General features: G+C 39.5%; 1 protein-coding gene across 4 annotated transcripts in view; it reads right to left on the reverse strand.

Moving 5' to 3' along the window:
* The window catches only part of PLD1 (phospholipase D1), a 200588-nt gene that overhangs the window by 18350 nt on the left and 169718 nt on the right, over nucleotides 1-12520 (reverse strand). For all 4 annotated transcript variants that reach the window (XR_009544734.1, XM_060171956.1, XM_060171955.1 and 1 more), the window contains 2 exons: nucleotides 11506-11555; nucleotides 4779-4913 (listed from right to left, as the gene is read on the reverse strand). Coding sequence is in view for 3 of the 4 variants with exons in the window: in XM_060171956.1 (XP_060027939.1) it covers nucleotides 4779-4913; nucleotides 11506-11555 (185 nt within the window). In the remaining variant the exon portion in view is untranslated. The remainder of the gene's footprint in view (nucleotides 1-4778; nucleotides 4914-11505; nucleotides 11556-12520) is intronic.

The following is a 12520-nucleotide window of genomic DNA, read 5'->3' on the forward strand; positions in this document are numbered from 1 at the left end:
TTCCTTCCCTTTCAATTTCTCTGTCCCTATCCAATAATAAATAAATAAAATATTAATGAATTTAAAAAATTAGTCAATTGAAACACTTAACAGACATGGAAAGATAGTTTCCCAGGTAGCATATACGCCTTATGCTTGTGTTGTGCTTAAAGTGCTCAAGTGAAGGTGACAGGTGAGGGGCTGAGTGGTGGAGCCCCAGGTAGAGGACACATGATACAATGTGCAGGATTCCAGGTTCAAGCCCCTAGTCCCCACATGGTAGAATCACAGTACCATAGTGTCCCCAGGGCATCCTCACCTGTCACTCTCTTGTTTTTTAATTTTAAATGCCACCAGGGCTATTGCTATGATTGGGCACCTGCATGATGAATCCACTGCTCCTGGCACACTGAAGGCAAATGCCACTTTCTTTAAATGCCAAATCTAAATATTAAAGAACGTGTGTGTGTGTGTGTGTGTGTGTGTGTGTGACTGCACCATGAGCTATGCATTTGCAGGCTTCAGAAATAATTTTTTTAACCTTTTCAAATCACATTCCAGATTAAACATCTCTTTCCTCTTAGGAAATTTTCTTTCTCTTCTCAATGGAGAGTAGAGATGGCAAAGACCTATTTACTGCCCAAAAAATATGTCAAGATACTTTAGAACTTTTGGTTTCTTAATGGACAGGGACGCATCTTAATCTTAACTGAAAAACAGATGAGGAGTTTAGTAGTGGATACATCTTGTCTCTAAGGAACATCGTCTCAGCTTGTTAATCTTTTCATCTGGCCAGTTAGCAGAACTGCTTTACACCCTGACTTTTCAGCCTTTGTTTCATGTACCTGAAGGCAAAACAATTCAGTGATAGAAAAATAAAGCTACGGGGGCCAGGTGGTGACACACCTGGTTGGGAGCACATGTTGCAATGTTCAAGGACCTGAGAAAGCTTTGTAAGTGGTGAAGCAGTGTTGTAGGTGTCTCTCTCTGTCTCTCTCCCTCTCTGTCACCCCCTTCCCTCTTGTTTTCTAGCTATCTCTATCCAAGAAATAAATAAAGTTAAAAAAAAAAACTTTAAAAAAGGTACATGTTCAAAAGAATAAAGCCCAGCATATCTGTTAGACTTGATCTAATCAGGATAAAAGGCATAACCAGGATACAGCCCTAGGAGAGGAATTGCTGGGTCACATAGAGGGTCCATTTCTAACCTTCTGAGAGTTCCCTAGACTGCTCTCCACTGGAAATGGACCAATTTACATCAGTGGTACAGGAGGGTTCCTTTGCCCCCACAACTTCCCAACATTTATTGTTACTATCCTTTCTGATGTATAACATTCTCAGAGGAGTGAAGGGGTATCTCACTGTTGTCTTCATTTACACTGGAAGAACAGAAATGGCAAAGTACAATTGGGAATGGGTTTGTGCAAGCTGATAAAGTTTTGCCCAGAGGCAAAAAATGGCCCCCTCAGGCCTTCCCTTGGCAGCACACTGGTTCTTGTTACTCGCTTACATGTTTCTCCATGTTTGTGCCAGTTTCTTTTTTGAAAATGCCTGTACGATATAGGTTTCTGTTCACCCCACACCCCTGATACTGTAGTCATTTAGTTAAAAAGAAATGGGGGAATTGTTGTATACTTTACATTGGTTTGGTCTAGCTCTCCCCCCGCCAGAAAAATTGGTTTGGCCCCTGCTAGTTTCGTGGGCCCGCTTGTCCCCCGCCCCAAGGGAACCCCTACAGAGTTCCAGAGTTCTTGGCGCTGCTGCATGAGGAGAAGGATGCAGGAGAGTTCTGTGTGGTGGTTAGTTTAAGGGTCTCTCTCTGCCGCCAGAAGAGAAAGACAGGAGAGCACATGTTTGCCCGCTCGTGAATAAAGATATACAGCTTCCCAGCCCAGCCGTGTGTCCCCGAGTCTCTGTCTCTCTCTACTGCCGTGACGCTAGCCCGGCCAGCTGGCGCCCCCCGAAACATTAACAACAGGTTTGGTCAGCAATAGAACTGACCCACTCTGGATTCTGGTTAATGACACACAAACTACAGAATCTAGGTAAATACAGGGGTAGCAATATTTTAATAGCCCTGTAATGTTGATTCTTGGGTAACTTTTGATCTGTGGGAAAGTTTAGGTGAAAATGGTATAAAGCAAGTAAATCGCCACCTCTTATTTGTAACAACTCCCTCCCTCCATCTTCCCCTTCCAGTTCCCCACATCTAGGTACCTGGATTCAAAATGACAATGTGGGAACAATAAAGACCGGATGGAAGCAGGTCTACTGCTGCAAGGCTGTTCGACTGCTTCCTCTGGGCACTGCAACCCACAGAAAGGCTGTTTAATTTCTCTTCACCACTGTTCCTTCATAGATTAAAAAACAGTGACTAGCCTATCTGCAGATAATATGATAATATACATAGAAAAACCTAAAGAACCCAGCAGGGAGCTATAGGAAATTATCAGGCAATATACTATGGCGTCAGACTACAAAATTAGCATACAAAAGTCATTGGCATTCCTCTATACAAACACTAAGGTACCAGAAGAAGAAATGCAGAAATCAATTCCTCTTACTATAGCAACAAGAATAATAAAATATCTAGGAATAAACCTAACAAAAGAAGTGAAAGACTTATATACTGAAAGTTATGAGTCACTCTTCCAGGAAATAGAAAGACACAAAGTGGAAAAATATTCTATGTTCATGGTTTGGAAGAATTAACATAATTAAAGTGTATATAACCCAGAGCCATATATAACTTTAATGCAATCCCCATCAAGATCCCAACCAATTATTTTAGGAGAATAGAACAAAAGCTACAAATTTTTATCTGGAACCAGAAAAAGACCTAGAATTGCCAAAATTATCTTGAGAAGAAAGAACAGAACTGGAGGCATCACATTTTCAGATCTCAAATTGTATTATAGGGCCATTGTAATCAAAACTGCTTGGGACTGGAACAGAAATAGACACACTGACCAGTGGAATAGATTTGAGAGCCTAGAAGTAAGCCCCCACACCTATAGACATCTAATCTTTGACAAAGGTGCCCAGACTATTAAATGAGGAAAAGAGAGTCTCTTCAACAAATGGTGTAGGAAAAATTGGGTTGAAACATGCAGAAGAATGAAGCTGAACCACTACATTTCACCAAACACAAAAGTAAATTCCAAATGGATCAAGGGCTTGGATGTTAGACCAGAAACTATCAAATACTTAGAGGAAAATATGCTGAACTCTTTTCCACATAAATTTTAAAGGCATCTTCAATGAAACGAGTTCAATTACAAAGAAGACTAAATCAAAAAATAAGCCAATGGGACTACATCAAATTAAAAAGCTTCTGCACAGCAAAAGGAACCACCATCCAAAGAGATCTCCTGCGGAATAGGAGATCTTTACATGCCATACATGAGACAAGAGGCTAATAACCAAAATATATAAAGAGCTCACCAAACTCAGCAACAAGAAAACAAATGAGCCCATCCAAAAACAGGGAGAGGATATGAACAGAATATCCTTCATAGAAGAGATCCAAAAGGCCAATAAACATATGAAAAAATACCACAAGTCACTGATTGTCAGAGCAATCCAAATAAAGAAAACAATGAGATACCACTTGACTCCTGTGAGAATGTCATACATCAGAAAAAGTAGCAACAAATGCTGGAAAGGTTGTGGGGTCAAAGGAACCCTCCTGCACTGCTGGTGGGAATGGAAGTTGGTCCAACCCCTATGGAGAGCATTCTGGAGAACTCTCAGAAGGCTAGAAATGGACCTACCCTATGATCCTGCAATTCTTCTCCTGGGGATATATCCTAAGGAACCCAACAAACACATCCACAAAGATTTGTGTATACCTATGTTCACAGCAGCACAATTTGTAATAGCCAAGATCTAGAAGCAAGCCAGGTGTCCAGCAACCGACGAGTAGCTGAGTAAGCTGTGGTCTATATACACAATAAAATACTACTCAGCTATTAAAAATGGTGATTTCACCATTTTCAGCCCATCTTGGATGGAGCTTGAAGAAATCATGTCAAGTGAGATAAGTCAGAAACAAAAGGATAAATATGGGATGATCTCACTCATAGGCAGAAGTTGAAAAACAAGCAGTGAAAAACACAAAGCAGAACTTGGATTGGAGTTGGTGTACTACACCAAAGTAAAAGACTCTGGGGGTTGGGGGCAGGTTTTAGGTCCTGGATCATGATGGCAGAAGAGAACCTAATGGGGATTGAATCGTCATGTGGAAAACTTGGAAATGTTATACATGTACAAACAATTGTATGGTACCCTCAACTGTAAACCATTAATCCCCTAATAAAGAAATTTTTAAAAATAATAGTGACTAGAAAGGACACAAGGACCCCACAATGTTGAGATATTTTGTTACATCAGAGGGACAGAAAAAAAAAAAGTTTTTTTGCATATGTTAGTAAACTACTGAGGAGCATAAAGACAGAGCAAGGGGTGGTCAGGCAGAGGCAGTCAGGTGAAGCGCACTGGGTTAAGCATGCACTGGGTCAAGCATACATAGTACCAAGCACAAGGACCAGGGCAATGATCCCAGTGGGAGGCCCCGCAGGTGGCTTTCCTCACAATAGGTGAAACAGGTCTGCACGTGTCTTTCTCTCCTTTCTCTATCTTCCCCTCCTCTCTCAATTTCTCTCTGTTCTATACAATTTAAAAAAAGGGGGGGGGGACAGCCTCCAGGAGCAGTGGATTCATAGGAGCAGCACCGAGCCCCAGTGATAACCCTAGAGGCAAAAAAAAAAGAAAAAAAAAAGCTCAGAGCAACTACTCACCTATAATAACAGTGTTGTCATCTGCAATCAGCAACTTGCTGTGAACATAGATGAGCTCCGTGACCAGGTTTCCCTCAAGCTCTGCGTGGGTTCTAAGTCCGCAGAATGATATGTAATTTATCCACTGGTTGCCAACTGGAAATTTAAGGAGAAATTGCTAAAAATTAGTATGACCAGGTTCAAATAAGGCACAAAAAGTCTGACTGGATTTCAGGATACATTAATGATTTAAACAGTTTAAGAACAGATTGTATTAGATAGAGGCTGGGTGTTGGCACATCTGGTTGAGCACACACATTACGCATTATCCAGGTGAGCTATTTCACTGGCTGCTGATTAAATTAGATGCAAATATGTGGTCAAAGACCTGCTGTGTAGTGCATTCAGTGCAAAGCAGCTGTTAGATTTTATGGTTTTGGAGTCAACAAAAATTCTGGTGATTAAACTACTTGCATCCTTCTTATTCAAATCAGAAAATGGGAGAATTCTGACAGCATTTAACACTGGAGAATTTCCATCAGAGTATGCAGTACCAGTTTTTCACTTTAATACTCTGCCCTCTCTTCAAGTGATAAGAAGAAAAGCACTCCATAAGGAGCCATCCCATAATCATCATCCTGGCGTGAGTGTGAGTCAGAAGATGTTATGGTCCCTCTCCAACAGAGCAGTTGCCCTGGATAAGCAAAGTCTGGTACTAAGGATACATGGAGAGGAACCAAACCATTGAAAATGCCAACAGAAAGAGAATCTAAACCACCAACATCCCCCCCCAAGAATCCCAAGCATATAAATAGAAACAATGGTATTTCAGATAGCATTTACTGGAGTTTCTATGTCTGCACTAGTGTCTTCTATATTGCTGTTGATACCATTCAGAATTCAGTTCTTTTTTCTTTTATTAAAGTTGTATATCTTGGAAAGAACTTCATTCTTAGTTTATACACAAAGGCAGCAACGTTAACAAATATTTTTACATAAAAATTACAGATAACTCTTCACATAAACATTTAGTTGTAGGTCCATTTGCCAAGAGTTGATGTATTGAAAACATATATGAAAGGGACAGACTCCCTGTGAATATCATCTAAGCACGGACGATCCAAAGCCTTCTTTCTATACACTATGGTCAAGACAAGGGGTGAAGATCTCTGGTGGAGGGTGTGGTTGTGAAATTACAATCCTGAAGACACAAAGCTCTATTAGATCACTAGTTAAAAAGAAGAACACAAGTAAAAAAAATTTTTTTTTAATTTCTTGGTGAAAATATCCTTTAAGAATGAAAGCTTATGGTTCACACCAGTAACGGGCCCTAAAAGGATAAAATATTCTAAGCTAGAAAGAAAGAAAGTGTGTTGAATAAGAAAGAAAGAAGAGAGACTGTTTTGACCAGCACATTATTCTGCAAAAAAAAAAAAAGAGAGAGAAAGAAAAAGAAAAGGAAAGGAAAAAAAAGCTGCCTTTTCAAACAAGATACAAAGTCAGTGACACAAATTTGTGGTATGATGATACATTGAGTGAATACGTTTATTCTGAAGAAAATAAGAAGAACCGTGTACAAGCAGTAATATGTAGCTTTCAAGGTGAGAGTATCAGGAAAAGTCTGCAAACCACATGTCTCATAAGTATCTCGGTATCTCAGACTGAGACTGTATATATGTTGATTAAGTCCCTAGGACTGTCTTGTGAACTATGGTGCATATGTAACTTATGTAACTTGAAAGAAAAGCAGTTATTTCTACCTGTCAGGTTATCTGTAACTATCCCCGCAGCTAACAGGTAAAATACAATCTATGCTTAAAGAACATTTTCATGAAAGAATTTCAAGAGATATTATAGGCTTCTGTGACTTAGTCTGGTAGCATTGTGTGCATATACATTTCTAACTCTGATTGAATACCTCTGAACTTTCTGCTAAATTACACTAAATTGGCTGTCAAATGCCATAATCCACAAACATTATCAAAAATGACAAATGTTTTAAATTAAGCACCAAGTCCCTGGAGATTGGAGCAGCAGCTAATTAGACCCTAATAGCTGCTAGTTTTCCTTTTCAGAAATTGTACCATTTTCACAGCAACAGTTTTGTTATTTCTAAAGAAATGAAACAACCAACTACTCTTCTCTATCCAATTAGAGATTAGCCAGCTCATGTATTTAAAACTCATTACACGTTTACAAAACAAGACCAACAATACAACATCGTACCTCCAAAAAGGGAATTATGCAATTAATCCACGCTCCCATGTTTAGAGAACTGACATTTTCCCCACTGAGGTGGATGCTTTGATTTGTTCCCAGGGTACTTGGAACTCTTTCCAGAAGAGAGCTTAACACTGAGGTTACTCCTTGTGCTAAAATTCGGTTATTTTCCCTGAATAGGCCAAAGCAGGGACAGGACCCAGAGTCAAGGGAAATGCTTTACAATAAGTTCAGGACACTCACGGTTGAGAAACTAAGTAGTAGGTTGGTTCTGACTTTTTTTTTTTAATTATTATTATTCTTACCTTCAGGATTATTGTTGGGGCTTGGTGCCAGCACTACAAACCCATGGCTTCTGGCAGCTATTTCTTCCATTTTATTGGACAAGACAGAGAGAAATTGAGGGGGGGGGGCAGAGATAGGGACGGATAAAGAAAGAGAAATACCTGCAGAACTGCTTTGTTGCTTATGAAGCGTCCCCCTGCAGGTGGGGGAGCCAGGGGCTCAAACCCAGATGCCTGCATGGGTCCTTGCACTTAGTACTATGTGTGCTTAACTGGGTGCAACACTGCACAGGCCCCTGACTCACTTTATTTATTTATGTATTTATTTTGCTCTAACTTCATCTTTGCATTTTTACTAGCCACTAGCAGCACCAAATGATTGTCTAATTTTTAAAATCTTTTAAATGTGATCATTTATTTGCAGGCAAGACACGGAAGAAGTGTAGTAGGGGAACCACTATAATTTTCACTTAAAGCCATTAAAAAAAAAACAGGCATAATGTTTTGTTGATTCATCTCTGGCCCTGATGAAATTTGCATTTTGAAAGTTTTGTTCTTGGTGGGATAATGATTTGTGTTTAAAATTGATGGTAAGGCCTTTTATAGAAAACCACTAGTGAGATATTATCGAATATCAGCACACACACATATATTATTTAAATTATATGTATATGCTAAAGGCTTTATACGATTTACAATTACATCAAAATCATTTAATGAGACAGGTGCTATCAAAATGTATACCCTTAAAGTATACAATTCAGCAGATTTCTTTTTTAGATTGATGTATGTAAAAGGCTGATAATTTTTTTAACTAAATTTTCTAAGTACTGGAAACTTGTAAACTTAATATTTTAAAATTTTTTATATTTATTTATTTATTGCTTTTTTCTTGTCCTTGTTGTTTGATTGTTGTTGTTATTGGTGTTGTTGTATAGTACAGAAAGAAATGGAGAGAGGAGGGAAAGACAGAGAGGGGGTGAGACAGACACCTGCAGACCTGCTTCACCGCTTGTGAAGCACCTCCCTTGCAGGTGGGGAGCCAAGGCTCGAACCGGGATCCTTACGCCGGTCCTTGCGCTTTGCAGCACCTGTGTGTAACCTGCAGCGCTACCGCCCAACTCCCCTATAAACTGAATCTTATCGAGCAACACCTGCACTTGACAATGCACTTCTCTCTAGCTGCACTTAAACTTCTGGCTTTGTCCTCTGCACATCTAGTCATGGTGTATTTTGCCATGAATCACTTTTTGGTTTATAGTACTTTGACTTTGTTGAGTCTTGAAAATGTAGATTGCATTTTTCCCCATCAAATATAGGGCATTTTCATTCATTTAAAAAAAAAAGTTCATTTATTCACTGACGAGAGGGAGAAGCAGACCACCATTGTGGTATATGATGTGTTAGGAATCAAACTTGGGCTCTCAACCATGCAAGTTCCATCACTGAGTCACCACTATAACTACATATTTCTTTCAGTAATCCATCACTTTATTTTTACTTTCTTCTCCCTCTATTATTTCTGGGCAGCCCAAAATCGTTGTGGGTTTGCTTGTTGGTGTTTCATGTTTCTTGCAGGTTCTGTTCACTTTTTTCTTCATATTTTCTGTTTCTTAGACTAGATAATCTCAATTAGTTTATGTTCAAGTTAATTCATTCCTCTGCCTACTCTAGTCTTCTCCTGAGGTCTTAGAGTGAATATTTCATCTCCTTGATTGTTCTTTTCAACTCCAGAATTTGTGTCAGGTTCCATTTTCATCTAAAAAAAATAACACTTTACAGATACTTCTAAATTCAAAATATATTTTTTGACACTTTTTACTTTGGGGAGCCATGGATTAAGCATTTCTTTTGACACATTGTCTTCTTGAAGTCTTTGTTCATAGCTAAATGGCTTTGAAGTATTTTTGAATTCCAGACAAGTCAAAGCATGACAATTCTTTAAAAATTATCAGGATGCCAGAGCTTTAAATTCTACTACTCTCCCCAGCGACCAACTGCTAGGTTGCTGGTCTTCACAGTGACTGAGAAACTTGACTTTCAATGTTACCACAGAATTTAGGTCAATTATTAAAATGCCACAAAGACTTGCTTAAGAAAAAGATTCTGCATTGAGAATTGGAGGACCTTTATTGGTGGTGGGATTGGTGTGTGTTCACCTACTAGGAACCCATGTGTCAATCATTATTTCCCTAATAAAACACCACCCAAAACCCCCTAAGATTCTGTTGCCTTTCTTGATTAAACACTCTCACATATTACAAGATTTTGATTATTTCCAGAGCTCTGAAAAAAAAAGATTTTGATAATTTTGGTCAATATGTATGCTTGGTCAATATATATGTATATATATTTTAATTTTTATTTATTCCCTTTTGTTGCCCTTGTTTTTTACTGTTGTCATCGCTGTTGGATAGGACAGAGATAAATAGAGAGAGGAGGGGAAGACAGAGAGAGGGAGAGAAAGATAGACACCTGCAGACCTGCTTCACTGCCTGTGAAGTGACTCCCCTGTAGGTGGGAGCCGGGGGCTCGAAGCAGGATCCTGAGGTCAGTCCTTGCGCTTTACCAGCTGCGCTACCACCTGACTCCCCTGGTCAATATTATATGTAGAAGATTTTTGGAGATCCTTACTATGATTCTCCGACATTTCCCTTGCTCTTTAGCTGTCACGTTCCCTCGTGTCTTATTGTACACGATCCTACCTTTATTACATGATCTCTCTCCTGCCACTATCTTATTCTACTTTGCTTACTAGAAATAAGTGAATATTCATAGAAATACTGGGCTGTGAGCTGACAGGCTCACTACAGGGACCAGAGACATCTGCCAACCTTATGCTGTCTTGGGGCAAAATCTATTTTTTTTTTAAAAAAATGGCCTGTCAAACTGTCATCATCTGGATCCAAGTTAAGCTACAGGCCAGAGAACCTGAGTTCTCACTCTAGCTTAGTTCTTGGGAAACCTTTCAGACTTATTGCTCAGGGTACAGAGCACCATTTAACACCAGCTCTGTGCTGAGCTTTCAGTCAGTTCCTGGAGAAATAGACAAGTAAACTTGTAGTTAGAATATGTTCTAGTTAAGAATGTTGTGGAGGGGCCAATTAAGAAGACAGCAGAAAAAGTATCTTGGCAAATGTGAACAACTGCAGAGGGAAAAAGTAATGCTGTGGTTTTCATTCTCATGTATTTATCTCTAGTACAAAAATGCCCTTTGATTTAGCCTACTGTTCCAGGGCTAGATGGTTAGATATAGTAGTAGATCTCCTTTCCTAAATGTAAGTCAATGCTGTGAACACCTCAGGCCTTCTGCATATACAATAGGCCACTTAAAAGCTGCTTGATGTGGGCTGGAGAAATAGCTCATTTGGTTAGTGCGCTGCTTTGCCGTGCATATAGCCCAGGTGTGAGGCCTGCCCCCAGCTCACTGAAGGAAGCTCCAGCACTGTGGGCTCACTCTTGAGCTCTCTCTCTCCCTTTCTCTTTTAAAATATTTTTAAAAATATTTATTTATTTTCCCTTTTGTTGCCCTTGGTTTTTTTTTTGTTGTTGTTGTTGTTATTGATATTGTTATTGTTAGATAGGACAGAAAGAAAATGGAGAGAGGAGGGAAGACCGAGAGGAGAGAAAGATAGACACCTGCAGACATGCTTCACTGCCTGCGAATCGACTCCCCTGCAGGTGGGGAGCCAGGGGATCGAACCGGGATCCTTACTGCTGGTCCTTGTGCTTTGTGCCATGTGCACTTAACCTGCTGCACTACCGCCTGCCTCTTTCTCTCTCTCTCTCTCTCTCTCTCTCTCTCTCTCTCTCTCCTTCTCTCTCTCTTTCTCAAAAGACAAACGAAACAAACAAGAATGGTTGACCTTGTAGTATCTGTGTCTTCATTTTTAACACAGGGATGACACTTGTGCCTATTTCCCAGAACGTGAGGAAGGATCATAGAAGACACACACAGGCTTCTCGCATAGTGTTATTATTCCCACTTACCTTCAAAGCAAACACAGTAAATAAATAATAAACAAATTATAAGCATCCACTCATTTTTATACCTATTTATCTCAATCATGGCGTCTTTGACTTAAATATTGGCTTTGGACAGTTTAATGACAACATTTTATCTCAGCTGAGCATTTTTGTGGGCTCCCTTGTATGGAGATAATTATATACTCACACTCTAAAGACATTAGTATTTCCTGGCAATCAGAAACAAGCATGGGAGGACAGTAAAAGAAGTGACTTACGCTCTGCTTTTAGCTGTCCAAGGATTGAATTTTCTCCTCTGCACATGGTTCTGAAAATTAACAAAGGAAATAATTATAGCAGCTTGAAAAGAACTAGTCCCAGTTACAGTATCTTTGGGGTATAGCCTTGAGTGAAAACAGGACAAGTGTTTTTACGAAGATACTAAAGGGATTTTTTGAAAGTTAAAAAAACAAAATGTCAGTGTAATATAGTTTTTGTAATATTACTGATGGGATAAGGTCATAGTCTTTTTGAGATGGGCGAAATGGAAAAGCTACAAAAATGATGTTAAGATTTCAAAATGATATGCTTTTAAAGAGATGGGCTGTACATGAACTTTTTCCTCTTAAAATATCTAATTACAGCAAAGATAGATTCGAATTTCTACACAGAAGGGCCAGATTATGGTGCACCAGGTTGAGTGCACATATTATGATGCTCAAGGACCCAGGTTCAAGTCCTTGATCCCCACATAAAGGGGGGGGCTTCACAAGTGGTGAAGCAGTGCTACAGGGGTCTCTCTCCCTCCCTATCTGCTCCTTCCCTCTCAATTGCTCTCTGTCTTTATAGTATGTGTGTGTGTGTGTGAATATCTATACAGATCAAGTCTATCTACAGAATCACATTGTTTTTTAAAGTTTAAATGGCAAACACCTTTGCAGAATAATTTTGGAACTGAAGATACTATTACACTTGGGCTGTCTCTAAAAAACTAGAAAATCCCTTAAAACGTATCTCCTTGATGTCATCTTGGATAAAGCTTGAAGGAATCCTGTTAACTGGGGCAAGCCAATACGAAAAGGATGAATATGGGATGATCTCACTCATAGGAACAACTTTAAAAAACAAGGGCAGGAAGGGGAAACACAAAGCAAAACTTGAACTGGTTTGGTGTTTTGAACCAAAGTAAAGGACTCTGGAGGAGGACGGGGAGAAGTGTGTGTGTGTGTGTGTGTGTGTGTGTGTGTGTGTGTGTGTGTGCGCGCGCGCTGAGGGATTTGGTGTCCTGGTGTC

Source organism: Erinaceus europaeus, chromosome 14, assembly GCF_950295315.1.
Source record: "Erinaceus europaeus chromosome 14, mEriEur2.1, whole genome shotgun sequence".
Lineage (NCBI taxonomy): Eukaryota > Metazoa > Chordata > Mammalia > Eulipotyphla > Erinaceidae > Erinaceus > Erinaceus europaeus.